Below are 15112 nucleotides of genomic sequence, written 5' to 3'. Positions count from 1 at the left end.
GAGCTCATAAGCAATGATCACATACATTGCCTAACATCTATGAATAATAATGTTACCCCTAAAGTCAGCTTGTCGCTCCTCTTGTAAGCATGTTACCACTATTCTCAGCGTGTTACCACTATTGTCAGCATGTTACCCAATACCATGTTATCATATCACAAAACAACAATGAAGTTGTTCGCAAACAACAATACCTTTCATCAACGCACAAGTGTCGCACAATCAACCTACGTTAAGCAGATATACGAATATGATGTTTCGTAACAGCGTGCGAGTCTAGCAACCAGCGACTTGTACACACATAATGTCCCACAACACGCTCCTCGTTCTAAAACAATAGAGTTGTATCAAGTATTCACAAAGACTATAAAAGAATCCCTTTGTTCCCTCTCGGCTGATAAATAGTAGCTTACACAACCACAGCACGTAACAAGCATAGATCCTACTAACCACGACCTATGGATAATTATGATGGCTATCTCCATCACCTTGCTCTTTACACAATTACTCCATGTCTGTGCGTGGATGTACTTGGGCTGTAGGCCGAGATATCGCCAATACCGCGATGTAAGTAGCCCGACTTATAGAATGCCTAACCGCCGATTCTCTAGACTTTCGGTTATACCGGAGGGACAGGAGGATATTGAGATGATGTAAGAGAGAAAGAGAGAGACAAAGAGAAACGAGCGCGTTTGAGGGGCTCATTAGAGAAACATAGTTAGTATTGGAGATAATGATGATTGATTGATATCTGCTCAATTTGTGCGTAATATGTGCTTGCGATAAGAATTCTGACCTGCAACGTGATAGTCAAGAGTTGGGCTAAACCATCTTCCAAGATACCGGTAGATGAATTTCGGACCCCGCGTCTCATTCTCAGCGTAATGACCTATGAACCCTGGGACTATGATCTCAAACACGGTATATATGACCGGAATCGATTGATCGTATCTAGCGCCGCGCTCATGTACTCAGTAATGGAATTAGGCACAGCCACCAAGTTCCTCTAATCGGCTACTTATCTATTTACGTACTTTAGAGTATGATAAAGATCTAATCTACTCTGTTACGACTGCGCTTTCGGCCGTATGACAGGCCATTTCATAATCTTCGGAAACATGCAGGCAATATTCGAAAATGAGGTTACACAGACTTCGCTTGAAACAATGTGACCTACATGGCGGTCAGGACTGGCAGACCAGTTGTAAGTATGTAGAGTCGAGCCAAACCACCAATGCCAAGAAGAAATTGGCTGGTCAAGGACTCCTGCAGCCCTACTTGATCCTTGTAATCTGAATACCGGTAGCTTCAATCCGAAAGTCCAGTCATATGCCCTTGTTATATCCGTACCCAAAGGTCTCGATACTATCGAAATTCAAGTGAATGGGTTTAACAGACTACTCAACCTTCCTATGTCTACATATGTACAGGCACAAGCACAAGCCTCGTCTACTCACGCCTGTGCGCTGTCTGAGGCCTCAATTTTATTTGTGGACCCCAGACAGACTTGGGTGTATTTTTAGAATTTGTACATCCTACAGATGTTTGTAGGATTTGCACCGCAGTAATCTCAGCCCCAAATGCTCCGTACATACCTATCCATTTCATAATCATCATTCAAACTTCACATTGCCGTCGTGCCATGCAACGCCATTACTTGCAGCAGAGACCGAGAGCGAGCTACGAAGGAGGGGACTAACAACCGATCAGACTCGACCAATGCGTAATCATCCGCGCAATGTCTGTGACAAAAGCCCTTCTTCTCGTGGCGCAACTACCGGCCCTAGCCTCGTCGGCCTCCATAAATCCCTATCATATCGACTACGGGTACTGGAACGCCAACGTGAGCGTTAACAACGTGAGGATGACAAACACCGAGTTCTATTCGCGCGTATGCATCGTCTCCGCCGAGTACTGGGCCTACCCCGGAGTGATCAACCAGTGGGGCACACTTCACTCTAACGTAATTTCGACAATCGGGTTTGGGCAGCCTGCATCGTTTGACGATACGTCATTCGGGGCGAACGATGTTGACGGGCAAGGCGATCAGCGTAAGTGATTATCTCCCGAAGATTCATGTTGCGGGTTCAAGGAGTTACTGCATTTAAGACTCGAGCGATGAGGCGGGGCTGAACACTGTTGGAGGTAGTTATTCCTTATTCACTCACTCGCGAACTAACGAGGCGTACAGCTCTGATAATGTGGCAAACCGTTACTCTGAACGGCGTGGAGTATGACATTGAAGGAGAGGCGATGGTGGCAATGAGCTGTGGTGAAGCTCCCGAACGGCTGTGTACGGGTTCCGCGCGTGTCGACGCGGCGCTTCGTGTACCGAATGGCCCAGCTGCGCCACATATTCCTGCTACAATAATTAGCCTTGGGTTTTCCCAGGAAACAAACACCGCTACACCTGCTTGACATGTAATGGTAGTAAGTACTGGTGGTATTGTTCAAGGTTTAACTTTACCTTATGTTATGAGGGAAGGATACTCCATTTGATATCATTATTTGTAGAGTAACACGACCGCGTTCATTTTATGAAGAGTTATGATACCACAACGAGGCAAAAATGGGTTGACCCTAGTTTGCGAGGCCAATGTTAGGCCGTATGTATTCGTCACCGTTGAAAGCAATAAAGCAGCAGGTTGTTCAGGTGCCAAGACGAAATCGAATTATGCCAATGGGAGGTCGACGTGTGATCAATACCGGTTCTATTACTTGTGCTCTATGTAGTCTATCACCCTTCTCTTCGAACAGGAATCTATGTTATCCCGTAAATTGATTACTTGATCTCTATGCCACCAGTTGCACCAAAAGCCTAGTCTCATTGTTAATAACTACACTCGCCTGATGTTAGGGTACCACGACAATGGAAAACATACCTTCTTGATGTCACCATAAACGGCAAATTGAAGGGCACTCATACCCCCAACCATGACTAGTCGAGCGCGAACACCAGCATAGCTACCACGGAGCCCTGTTTCCCTGGTGATTTTCCACAAACGACGAAGAGTACCCTCCCCAGCTTCGGCCTTACTTTTATTGATCTTACTCAGCACGGTGTCGGCTGGTTGCGAGACAAGTGTTGCAGCGATACCAGCAATGAGGCCTGAGCCCAGATTGATTCCCGTAACCGCGGCGCTGGATACAGTCGACTTGTCAACCCGCTTGTAGATTTGCTCGAGAGCGTTCTCGTAGACAACGAAGGTCGCCATCGTGTATGGTACCCTTTAGATGATTAGTGGTGCTGGGACAGGATAAGTAATCCGACAGTTACATACTGCTTGAGCATTATAGGACCCAGTCCGGAATACAAGCCTTGAATGCCCTCTTCCCGAACAAGTCTTGCGAAACCATCCCAAAGACCGACCCCGAAACCCGGCTGCGAAACCAGTCGGATGCGAACGGCCTCGAAGGGGCAGAGAACGATGTCGCCGGCCATTTCAGCTATGGCGGATGAACCTAGGTATATGGCATACCTATTCTTGGACGCCGTCTCGTACCCCAATGTATCGATAGCACGGGTCTTGAAAAACTCATAACCACCAAACTTGAATGCACCTTGCAGGAAGTATCCTAAGACCGTCGGGCCGAGTCCTGTAGCAAGAGCCCCAGCCCCCTCTGCGGCCACAACTTGGCGCAGTCCCCCGTAGACGCCCTGGTTATACACAAGAGGATTGACCTGAATCCTCGTCTTAACACTAAAGCAGCATCAGCAACCGAATCGAGGGAATACTATGATGGATATTTAACTCGCCGGACCAAATGTCGTCGATGCTAAAGAGAGTGTCTTCGCCCAATGGGGCGAAAACAATAGGCTTACATGTCGATAGGCGTGAGAATGGCGTGGGTGAAGGAGCAACAGACAGCACCGGCCAATGCGTATCGTGAATAGAGCGCTAGGTCGTTCGAACTGCTCAGCGTTTTAACTAGCGATGGCTTGGGCACATGCTGGGGTTCGACTGCAGCAACAAGAGACGACGACGACGGCGACGAAGAAATTGGAGAGTGACCACTCAGGCTATAGATGATATATATAAGTCTCTAGAACAGAAAAAATGAAGATATATTTATTTCCTAACTACCTCTGACCGAGACCGCCGAGCATCCCTAGGATTCCCCGGTGTTTGTCGACGCCGGAGCTCTCCACGGGGCCCTTGATTGCACCCAAGACTCTCAAGTGTTCTTTCTTCAAAGCTTCAAAATCCTCGTCGAGTTGCTTATGCCATGGGTAAAGGACGCACACCTGGAACGTCAAGGCCGAGGTGGCAACGAAGAAGTTGGTGAATGAGATGGCGCGTGTGATAAACATGTTGTCTAGTTGGTAAGGCGGTCTCGGTTGATCTGCTGTACGCAATCGGTCAGCCCAGGACCAAGTGCTAAAGTTGTCTGCTGGGCAGGAAGATGGCTTACCTTGCGAGTCGCGACGACGAAGGCACTGCTAAACGTATAGGCAAACGAGTAGTGTGATGAAATCGAAGCAGGGAACGCGTCAACAGTCGGTACGTGGTGGTTGTTCACTTCATGTTTCGGCTGGAGACTTTCTACACCACCAAGGAAAAGGAAAAGGACGCGACGTTCAGTCGGAATGATAGGATGGTTTTGGGAGAAAAGAGAAAGGAAAATTTTTTTATTATTAGGTCGAAACAGGCTGATTATATATACCCGGTCGATTTACCTCTTTTGGTGAGATTACAGCCCGATTTTAATAAACACGTGAAAGCGACCTGACCTGCCTAGGCACGGCCGGTGTCAGGAACGTGGCACGGAGTATCCTGTACAGTCAGAGTCATATTGTTGCACGAAGTATCATAAAGGCCATGAGAGAAGGTATTCATACTTTCTCTGTGACTTCATACTTCCTGTTCTTTTGTTCTCTCGTTCTTCGGTCCTAAGCAGCCGGTCATAGCATCTCACCCCTTGAAACCAAGCGAGGCCCAGCGAAACGCAGCGATCGAGCAAAAATCTAGGCAAGGGATTTGGGGTATGTACAGGTGACAGCAGCAGCGTTGGGCAGAAAAGTTCCGACATCCCTCGTCCAGACGTCCCGAAAGTGTGGAGGTCGTAGCATGGGTGAAGCGTCCAGAAAGAAGATGAATTTGGGCCAAAAAAGGAGAGGTGGGGCCGTGAGAGTCCGGTTCTCGGCGAGAATCGAGGTTGGCGCCCGGAAAGACACGAAAATATGGCCGGGAATGAACGGATATCCCCACAAAATGACGAGCGCTGGCACGCGTCAGGGGCTTTTCCCTTGCCTTAACACGCCGGGTTTTCTCCATTCATATTCTCCAACGGAATTTCTTATCCAGCTCAAGATCAGTGAAGTGATTTTACGATGCATATACTCCTAGTACCATCGTCATTGCGAAAGGACAGGCTTACAACACGCAAGTGGAGCGTGGTGTAGATTGAGGGCTGCAATGGAGTTGAGCGTCGTTGTATTAAGCAGCGAGATATTCAGGCACCAGACTGTAGATAGGTTTCTCTATTCACTCTGGGACCATTGCACCAATAGAGGGTATCATCTATCCCCTTAGAAATTCTCAAGCTAACACAGTCAGCCGAGCTCGTGCTCGCTGTAGATTCTCGCGAAGTAGATTCTGTCTCGAAGACCGTTGGTCGTCAGATTCCCCACGCCGTTGGAGACGCCCTTGGCGAAACCCTCCCATACACTATTGGGTAATACGAAAGCATCTGACTAATCGTAGAATTCCAGCTGCCCCACTGGCTCTGCCCCTGCCTGTCCTCGCCTCTAAAAAATTAGATAATGTGTTCTATAAATAGCTTACAAAAGGCTAGCGCTTCGCGTATGTCCGTGAGGTTCGTCGTCTCACTTCTCTCCCTCGCACAAGTAGTGTGCTCTGCCGTGGTTACTGGAAGGTGTTTCCTTCAATACACCTGGATCTTGGTCGGTAGCCTTCTTCAGGGGCGCGCGTACATAGGCCTTCGGAGTATAGGCTCATCAAGAAACCCCCAATAGGCCCGATGGGCTTGATTTATGATACTACGAAAGGCGCAGAATAGCTCATGAGCACTGCATAGATGGCATCGAAACCAACGAAGGGTATTCAAGCTAGACGGCGAATAAACTCCACGTGACTTACCAACTCTGGCTAATCGCCGCCCTGAGCCAACTTCGCCTCATAGCCTTTCTCTCTAGCAAGATCGCCTGTCTCGCCAGCATTGAAGAGTATCTTTACACTCTCTAGTCGAATTGTATAGTGTAACAAGGGGCTGCTTGAACCGTCTCTGCGTTTCATCTCGGCGCTTTGGCTTAGTAGAAATTGGAAGGCCTCTATCGGATTTCCGCTTGTATTCTCGTAGCCATCCTCGTGAATGACACACAGTAACCTAACTGTCCAATTAAACGAATGTGACTTCTAAAAGTCTTAATAATACCCCTATTATTTAGCACCCAACTCAAGCGTGATGAAGTAGCCCATGTAGTAGTTCGATCCATGATCCCTTGGTGGTACACCGGAAAGAATGATATCTGCTTCAACAACTCTCTAGCCCGTATAAAGTTAAGTAGAGGCCTAGAGTAGCACGCGGAGGTCAGAAAGGATGCGACTAAACTTTCAATGTGATGAAGTAGTATCGTATTTAGTATGATGTTGTTTCTATGCTAATCCAACCGGGCACTCAGATTGACGTTCGGCTTGCTGTTACCGCCGTAGCCGCAGCACGGCCAGCGCGACGGCCAAATACAGCTCCAGAGGTCAAGCCACTTCCCCCCGGATAATTATCATAGAATATACCACCCAGCATCTCGCCAGCAGTATACAACCCCGGAATGGGTTGATTAGTAAACGAGGAAATAACGGCAGATGTCTCAGGATCAACTGCTAAGCCACCAAAGGTAAATGTGACGCCGCATGTAACCTTGACAGCTAGATACGGGCCTTGGTTCAAGGGCAAAGCCCAATTCGACTTGGCTAATGGTAGGCGTTTCTGAGAGGACTGCGTGGAAAGCGAGTCTTTGACACTTGGGTCCCAGATCTTGTCGGGATTTTCTCGCCGGAATGCCGCTGCTGCTTCGTTGTACGTTGTTATCGTATCGACAAACTGGGATGTGTTGACTAGGCCATGATCTGCTAGCTTTTGGGCTAGCTCTTCGATAGTGTCAGCTTTGATCTTCTCTACGACTTCGTCGCGGTATTCTTCGGGTCGAAGCCAGGATATCGTTTGAGAATCCCAGACTTGGAATGCGAAGTGGCCTGGTTGCGCAAGGATGGCTTTGCCAAAGATGGCGTAAGTGTAGTTGCGCAGATCAACACCCTCGTCGACAAACCTATTACCGTCCCTGTTCAGCATCAGACCGAGAGGGTATCCCGATTTGGTGAACTCATTGGAGATGACTCGGTCACCACTGTTTGCTGGGGCATTGGCGTCCCAGGCGACTGAGTGGCAGCCGGACCAGTTGCCAGCTTGTTTTGCTCCGGCTTGCTGAATGGCCATGTCTAAACAAGCGCCATTGTTGAAAGGTGTCCCGCGCACTTTGGCGAAGTCCCAGGTAGGTCCAAGGTACTGTGCTCTTAGTCGGGGGTTGGCTTCGAATCCCCCAGCCGCCAGAATTACAGCACCAGCACGAATCTCCTGCACATTACCCTCAGGACCCTGCGCTATCACTCCGTTGACATGATTCGAATCAGGGTCTATCATTAGACTCTTGGCTGCAGTCGAGAATTCAATCTGAACCCCAAGTCTGGCAGCGGCTCGGCGATGGTCTTCAATCAGGCCTTTGCCACCATCCTCTGTCTTCAGTGCGAGTCCGCCCCAGAACTTTATGCGCCCGTCGACTTCATACGCCTGCCGGTTGAAGGATAATTGGAAGCGTACACCGTGCTTCGCCAGCCACTTAACGGTTTGATTAGACTCACGGACGAGAATGCCTGCCAGTTCGGGATCAGCCCGATCAAGACAGATGCGCTTAATATCTCCCGCAAAGTCAGCCTCTGTGTACGGCTTCACGTCGATCTTGTCGCGCTTCTCGTCCGGGACATTGTTCACGATAGGGAGGAGATCATCCAGACCATCGTGAACAGTCCTGAACGCTCCCGCTGTAAAATAGGAGTTACCGCCGGCCCAGTGTTCTGGAGCGGCATCGATAAGTAAGACTTGGCGGGCGCCACATTCGGCAGCGGAGATTGCTGCGCTGAAGCCAGCGTTGCCGCCTCCTACGATTAATACGTCAGTGGCTAGGGTCGAACTCGGCATTGTATTATGCCGAACAGCCGAGGCGAGAGGGATCTGTTAATGAGGAAGGACAATAAAGGATTAAATAGGAGTGAGGCGACTGTTGGTTCAGAGTAGGTATTAAGCTCTCATGATTAAGCTAGAGTTTATATGTCTTCTTAGACCAGCGCGGGGATATGCCACCGTCTATGTCTTTCTGCTGTCGGAACATCCGAAAGACCCATTTCCAATGGTTAGAAGATCAACCCCAGACTCAACTGCCGGCAACTTGAAGCCCGAGGAGCGCGCTAGCTTTCAGTAGTACCTTTTTGGGCTAGCATTAGTTGGTGTCAATCCTTTCATACCGTCACCTCAATTTTCTCTTTATTAACTCGCCTAGAGCAAGACTTTAACTGGTGATCAATTCTATACTAAATGAATTCACAATGACCTCATAGGCATTTCCAATGTGTCTGATAAGCGTGCCTGGGCTTAGGTATTGCTGGCAATACAGCGCTTGACATGCTGGGGAAAATGAGGGATAAGATTGCGCTTGATCCGGTACAATATCGCGCCGCTATAACGCAGTACGAGTCGAGAACGGCGAAGTCTTACGAATACTTAAGGAATCACGGTGCTTACGACAGCTCTGAGTGGCGAGGAGTCACTATTTGGTGCGCGCCTCATATTTCCCGCGACCATTGGGACGGGGCAATATACTGACTTGCGATGCCTCAGCTGCATGGCTCGCGTGCAAAGTGAGCGTATCAAAGGGCGGTTTATTCGGTTTCTAGCAATACAATGAAGAAGGCAGAATATGAAATGGGAATACATCGAATGTAAGCAGGTCTTGAATTCCAAGGCTATAAACGCGAGATGGTGTGTGTAGTAAGGTATTCTGATCATGACCATTGTAGCCGACGTCGAACAAGAAACTGCTGGAACAGATGAAGCGTCCTTCATACTCGACTGTTCCTGGTGCTATGACCGGTTCATTCTTCGAGGCTGCCAAATGATGACCTCTGCAGTTAACGAATACATGAAGGCGCGTGTCGCGCAACGCTTCCAAGCTACTAGAGGTGGAACCGAATGTGAGTGCCCCGGATCTCTTGTTGACACTATTAACTGACGTGCCGTGGTGAGGAAGACCCATGGCTAAAGAGGAAACACACAGGGGGGATTTGGGGTCATAAGGTTGAATGGACGAGGCAAGGGCGTTGTTGGACAATCGGGGAGCGAGAAGAGCTTGCCACAGGACTCAAGGCAGCGTGGAAACATTGTTCCCGGATGGCTCTTCAGTTCAGCGAATGAGCTGTTGACTGTTAGGCTGGGGCGATGCATACTTTTAGTTGTCTATGACACCTGAGTTGTGCTCCTAAATACTTTTCATAGCTGTTCTGTATGCGAATGCCTACAATCTGGTTCGATGGGGAACTTTCTTTTTAGACTTTACATTTCCACTCTTATTATTTGTCCAGAATCGCCTTTATTTTCTTCATAACACCCTCTGGAGTCCAATCATCCTCATCCTCTTTGTCTTGGATTGGTTGCACGTCCCATTGTACACCCACAGCTTCGGCCGTCGACCTTTCTTCCGGGGTAAGATTGTCGCCGTCTAACTCGTCTAATATCTCCTCCATCAGAGGGAGCCAACGACGTATCCAGAACTCTTCGGGGTCTTGAACTATTAGAGGCACCCCATCTTGGTCCTCATGTGCGACCTCATCGAGTTCAGCCAACACTTCGTCAAACCGAGTTAACAAGGACCTTTGCTCCGAAATGATTTCTTCGACCTCCTCGGATGAACGAAGTGACTTGTGATATCTCCAAATAGGCAGATTAAAATTGCAGCACGTATGCGTTAACCCTAATCCATCAAACGTCATGCGCCTGAGGATTGTTATCAAATCCTCTTCGCTGAAACTGTCTCGAAAGGTCCCGGTTAACCCTGCACACCATTGCGCGAAGGATTGTATACTAATTGAATTGAAGGGGTTGCGGTAAAAATCGAAAAATGCCTTGAGAGGAGTGCAGCCACCTCGAAAACATGGGCAGAAGCAGGTGTCCCTAACTTGGATTTGCATCAGCTTATCAACAAACCACTGCCACGTCTTAACTTGCTCATCGTAATCCTCATCCTCATCGTAATCCTCATCCTCATCGTAATTCTCATCCTCATCGTAATTCTCATCCTCATCCTCATTTTGAATTTTGTTGTCATATAGAGTCCCAATCGAGCGTAAGAGGAAATGCGCTGGTGTGGCTGCTATATCACTGGTCTTGGTTTGGTTGGCCCGTGCATTCAACGGTGTCCAGTAGTCAGCGCCGTGCTCTATCAGCCATCGCACCTTCCTCACGTCCTGGCTACACCATGTAAGAGGTACCTGTCCAAATCCGTCGAAACTGTCGACATCTCGGAAACCAAGAGCCCATAATTTATCGTAATAGAGTATTGTAGGACGATCTATAAAGTAGGCCGAACCATAAAACAAGTCGTACAGATGTGGAGAGATAAAAACCCCCTTCTCCACCAGCAATACGTGCACTTCTAATGTGTAGTAATCTAAGACTTTTGTTTCGTATAGCCCGAAATTTTCAGCTTCTGCTTGCGTTAGATGCTCTAATGCAAGGAGTTTAAGCTCGCCTCTGCGTTGCTTTAAAGCAACCAGCACGTCGTCGAGGCAAGAATCGTCGCTCCAGTCGATGTAATCGTGATCGATGGGAGCGCCTGCAGCTAGAAGGATCTGGGCCGACACTTTGTAGCCGAAATGGCAGGCGCATGCAAGTGGTGTGTCTGCGATTGTGTATTTATTGAGCAATGACGACCCACCTGCCTCTACGATCAAACGAAGGCATGGCGGGTGCTTAATAGCAAAATGTAGAGGTGTATACCCGAAATCGTCTGTTTCTTCGAGGGATGGGGGGTATCTCCCAATAAGTTCTTGGACGAGCTTCTCGTCACCAGCTCGAGCCGCAAGGCTTAGCGGTCCACATCCACTAGCTGTTCGATCCGTCAGCCAATGCGCGAAAGAGCCAGAGAGTCCGAAACAAGTAGTTCGAACCTTCAGCAAGTTCTGAATCCTCCAAAAATGCTAGAAGAATTGTTACACCACCATATATTTTCCGACCTTTTTGAACCAGCGGTGTATCTGATTCTGGCACAAGACGCTTTGCCAACGCTACATCTGGATACTGCCGGTACGCACGACACAAATAAGATATAGCTGGAGTACTTTTGGTTTGTGAGTAATGGATATGAACCATCTCTTGCTGTGACGTGGATCACTTACTTTCCATGTCTATCGTAAGTAGTCACTGGCACACCACATGCAAGCAGGTTCATCATCATTTGTAAACTCGCGTCAGCGATTATAGGAGAACCCTAGATGTGTATTTTAGCCATGGAGAAAATCCATAGTTTAAGAATACCTAGGAATCAATGCACTTACCCGACGTACTATTTGACTCATTTCATGCATTAGTGACGCCCCATCCGAAGCGATATCTTTCGGCGACGCTTTTTTTCTCCTGTAGAGTTCAAAGATTGCATCATAACAGCACTGCACTGTTCTTATTGCTGTTTCGTCCCAATTGCTATTGAAATCCAGGAATTGTGCGACTATAAGCATAACATTGAATGCAGGGGCAGTTCTCCTGTCGACTGTTGGATAGTAGGTGAAGCCTGGGCTGATGCTTCGCGCCCCAGCACCTCGAGCACTTGTTAGTGACAATGCGAAAGCTGTTTGAAACAAGTTCCTCAAGCCAAAGTATTCAACCGTAAACTTGCTAGCTTGCGTTTCGTTATCGATTTGTGATAATGGACAACCAGGCAGATGTCTTTTGGTGCGCGACACCTGATACACAAATGAGAGGTGTCCCCAGTGCTGGCTATGATGCGCTGTCCTTCGGTAGGGTCGACATAAGCAGGCCTGAGATAAACCAGGGCGGGTGGATTGTATGGCATCGAGTTTCTCAAATGCTTTAATTGAGCTCGAGAGAAGGCTTGGTTTAGAAGCTAGCAACATTGCATTTTCGATTGACTAGAATTAAAACAGTGTCAGAAGTTCTCGTCCTTGGTACGCTCATGGTATGCTTTGTGAGACAACAAGGAGTCCAAGATTCCCAAATACACCGTTTGGTGGTCAGACCTACATCTAAAGGCACTGAGGGTCCCCTGTTTGCTGCCCCCGGAATCTCGCGAGGTGCCGTTAAAGATACGGAAGCCCCTATACTGTGCGTTTGTAGGCTAGTCTGCGACCGAGACAGGGAAACAACTAGACTATGGACTTCCCGTAACTGGTTCGCTGAAGTGATGGCGATGTTCCTACCAAGCGTCAGCTATATTTCTCGGTATATTGTACTGATATTCGTGATGTTGTGGTGATATTCGAGTTACCTACAGTTCCGTAACTTGCAGGGCCGTCTGAAGGGAACTGTTGACTTTGGCAAGTCGGTTTTCGAGGTGGATGATACGGGATCGCTCGAAAGGGTAGGATAGCTTCTTCTTGGTGGTTTCGAATTTATGTCGCAAGCCGGAGCTGGATGGGACTGGTTGGGACAGCTCTGACAAGAGCGCGTGGAGAGCGCCTAGTTCATCGTTGCAAGATTTTACCTGGCGTTTGACTGTGGTCGCAGGTGCAGGCCAATTGCTCTCTAACTGTGGCAAAAGATCTCGAATCGCCAACAATAGCTCTCTCATCTCTGTAGCTCCTTGTTTAGCCGATATTAGATCTTCTGATCGCCCTGTCACGGCGTCCAAGTAGTTGATCAACCTTCCAGCGACTTGGAGCCCGAGGGATATCACGCCAGTTACGAGACCGGCAACTGAGAGTGGATCTGCCATTCTGGGCACAGATGAAGATCAGAGAGCAAACAGAGATGGTGAACATTACAATGCGGGGCTTGTCTGGGGAGAAGAGTGGTCGAGAAGCCCAGATAAGAAGGATTACTTGCCTGCAACATGCAGGCTGTAATGTCACCCACGTGACCATGAATCGCTTATTCGTCGATACAGTGGCGCGTGTTGAGTAGGCATTCAAACAAGGCAGATTTTATTGCAGGTGGCTGCATGGATTCAACCCTATCAGATTTATCGATGGCTATGAGGTGGCGGAGGGGAGGGGAGGTAGGCTTAGCTATGCGGGCTACATAATTGACTGGTGAATGCCTATCCAAATAAAATTGTGTGGTAGGCTGTGAAGAAGTAGAGTTGTAGTGATGTGGTGGATGTGTGGCATTTCGTGACTTTTTCATCTCATTGGGGGAAATAGTATTCTGTTATGGTTGGTATCAAGGGCCCTTCATACTGGCCACCAAGGAGTGCAATCGTGGTTTAGGCCTAGATCTTATACTACACGTTGATCTTGGAACTAGAACTTGATTGATAAGCTGACAAAAGTGGCTAAAGAGGTAGTATTGAACCCTATAACTTCCAATCTGGAACTGCATCAAGTCTTAGGCGTCGGCGTTACGACCGTGGCGGTTTGCACGGGGTGTGGGATGAATAAATGTTGCGCGGCTTTGAAGCTGAGATGCTTTGTGCACAACTCGCATCGTGACGAAGCAGAGACGAACGCTGAATTGACCATCATGATAGGCCTGGGTGTCGACGCGTCGCCATTGCTGCCGCCAAGACCACCGAGAAGAGCCTTTACGAAGTAAATACTCATTAAAGTAGATAAACGACTCGCGATTCACAGTATTGCGCTGCCTGATGGGCATTACACAAGGGCGCAGAGTCCCTAGAACGACGCCCCGAACTTTGCCGAGAAGATCGCGACGACTGTAACCGACAGAGGCCTCACTGCGGCTGCGCCACCATTACTATGCTTCCCTTCGAGACGTTATAGGAGTGCTGGCTCGGTATCGACGCGTGTCGTCGAAGCATCATGATAGCTTCCAGATGCGAAATTGGCCTTTTATTGTATACCTTGGACTCGATGTCGTCTCCCACAACGTGCTGTAATCTTGAATGGCATCTAATAACGTGGCGACGCCAGTACTGTTGAACATGATAGCGATGGGATTGGTATTGATGTTATAGAGTAGAAGATTTAGGTCACTGAAGGAAGCCACTGTGAGGGGTAATATAGTCACGCCCACCGTACCTGCCAACAAACCGCGAGATTAGCGCTTAAGGTCAAGACAGTCGGAGTGATCAGACAGTCGATTACCGGTGGAGAGGACAGGTAATCGAGCCGGTTGACTACATGGCATTCATTGGTAAGAACCAGGGTAACGAGCGCATCTACATTGTCACGGGCGCTTCCGGTAATGGTGTCACACACGGAGTGTTGGCGGGTAAGCTCATCGCACATCTGGTCGAGGGAAAGCCGAATGACTGGGATGAGCTGTACTCACCGAAACGCTTGGGAAGCATGATCAAATCGCTGCCCGAGATGGTGACGCACGATGTCAAGGCCAACATGCAATACAAGAGGTTTTTGATGAGCGATATACAAGACCCAGAGTCGAGTCTCCTGCGGGCTTTGACGCCTGTGGCTTGCTTTGGCCTACGCTTATGGGAGCCTTGAGAACTCGATCAGCAATCGAACGTATGACTCTGTGATCTGTGTCTTGAAGGTAACATGTATGCCGAGAAGAAGTCGTTCCGTTCCATATCGCAGCAGATGAGCTCTTAGAAAAGCTGTGAACAGCCAAGTTGAATAAGGGGTCAATGTTGATGCATAGCAGCTATCCCCTCCTGTACGAGGCTCCGCGTGGGGAAGTTAGAGCGCTATAGTAAGTCCTATCCGACCCTACTTTGTAGGCGACAGTGACAATGTCCCAGCAACACAGGTCTATCAGAGTTGGGGTACGGAGATCATCCCGTGTACTAGACGGGTATGTCGCCTTGGGGAAGAGTGAGGGGTAGGCGGAGTCAATAGGGGTGCACCAAACTGGAGGAGGAACGAGTATGAATCTGGAAGACGAGAGAGCG

The 15112-nt window shown here is 48.6% G+C and overlaps 6 protein-coding genes across 6 annotated transcripts; 3 read left to right on the top strand and 3 right to left on the bottom strand.

Annotated features, from left to right (window-relative positions):
• The first annotated feature begins 1645 nt into the window (after window positions 1-1645).
• On the top strand, window positions 1646-2628 carry F5B22DRAFT_107480 (uncharacterized protein). The gene is made up of 2 exons (XM_047968723.1): window positions 1646-2051; window positions 2192-2628. The coding sequence occupies exons 1-2, from the start codon at window positions 1739-1741 to the stop codon at window positions 2416-2418; spliced, it is 540 nt and encodes a 179-aa protein (XP_047831597.1). The 5' UTR covers window positions 1646-1738; the 3' UTR covers window positions 2419-2628.
• A 15-nt stretch (window positions 2629-2643) lies between these two features.
• Window positions 2644-4418, bottom strand: F5B22DRAFT_107419 (mitochondrial phosphate carrier protein). Its single transcript, XM_047968722.1, has 5 exons — window positions 4086-4418; window positions 3824-4021; window positions 3282-3701; window positions 2883-3228; window positions 2644-2818 (listed from the first exon to the last, which is right to left on the bottom strand). Exons 1-5 carry the CDS (start codon window positions 4310-4312, stop codon window positions 2783-2785), a joined length of 1227 nt encoding a protein of 408 aa, XP_047831596.1. The 5' UTR covers window positions 4313-4418; the 3' UTR covers window positions 2644-2782.
• A 2150-nt stretch (window positions 4419-6568) lies between these two features.
• Window positions 6569-8512, bottom strand: F5B22DRAFT_107015 (FAD binding domain-containing protein). Its single transcript, XM_047968719.1, has one exon. The coding sequence runs from the start codon at window positions 8212-8214 to the stop codon at window positions 6640-6642; it is 1575 nt and encodes a 524-aa protein (XP_047831595.1). The 5' UTR covers window positions 8215-8512; the 3' UTR covers window positions 6569-6639.
• A 194-nt stretch (window positions 8513-8706) lies between these two features.
• Window positions 8707-9483, top strand: F5B22DRAFT_645670 (uncharacterized protein; the record flags this gene model as incomplete). Its single annotated transcript, XM_047978617.1, has 4 exons — window positions 8707-8846; window positions 8911-8930; window positions 9090-9263; window positions 9320-9483. The coding sequence occupies 4 exons, from the start codon at window positions 8707-8709 to the stop codon at window positions 9481-9483; spliced, it is 498 nt and encodes a 165-aa protein (XP_047831594.1).
• Window positions 8929-13015, bottom strand: F5B22DRAFT_654736 (uncharacterized protein; the record flags this gene model as incomplete). Its single annotated transcript, XM_047979825.1, has 6 exons — window positions 8929-11173; window positions 11235-11404; window positions 11463-11554; window positions 11622-12212; window positions 12325-12496; window positions 12573-13015. The coding sequence occupies 6 exons, from the start codon at window positions 13013-13015 to the stop codon at window positions 9639-9641; spliced, it is 3003 nt and encodes a 1000-aa protein (XP_047831593.1). The 3' UTR covers window positions 8929-9638.
• Window positions 13016-14111: 1096 nt separating this feature from the next.
• Window positions 14112-15111, top strand: F5B22DRAFT_106717 (uncharacterized protein). The gene has a single exon (XM_047968717.1). It carries the CDS (start codon window positions 14382-14384, stop codon window positions 14703-14705), a length of 324 nt encoding a protein of 107 aa, XP_047831592.1. The 5' UTR covers window positions 14112-14381; the 3' UTR covers window positions 14706-15111.
• Window position 15112: the final 1 nt, after the last annotated feature.

This window comes from Xylaria bambusicola, assembly GCF_022495145.1.
Source record: "Xylaria bambusicola strain CBS 139988 unplaced genomic scaffold F5B22scaffold_16, whole genome shotgun sequence".
Lineage (NCBI taxonomy): Eukaryota > Fungi > Ascomycota > Sordariomycetes > Xylariales > Xylariaceae > Xylaria > Xylaria bambusicola.
This window is presented reverse-complemented; position numbering and strand designations above follow the sequence as displayed.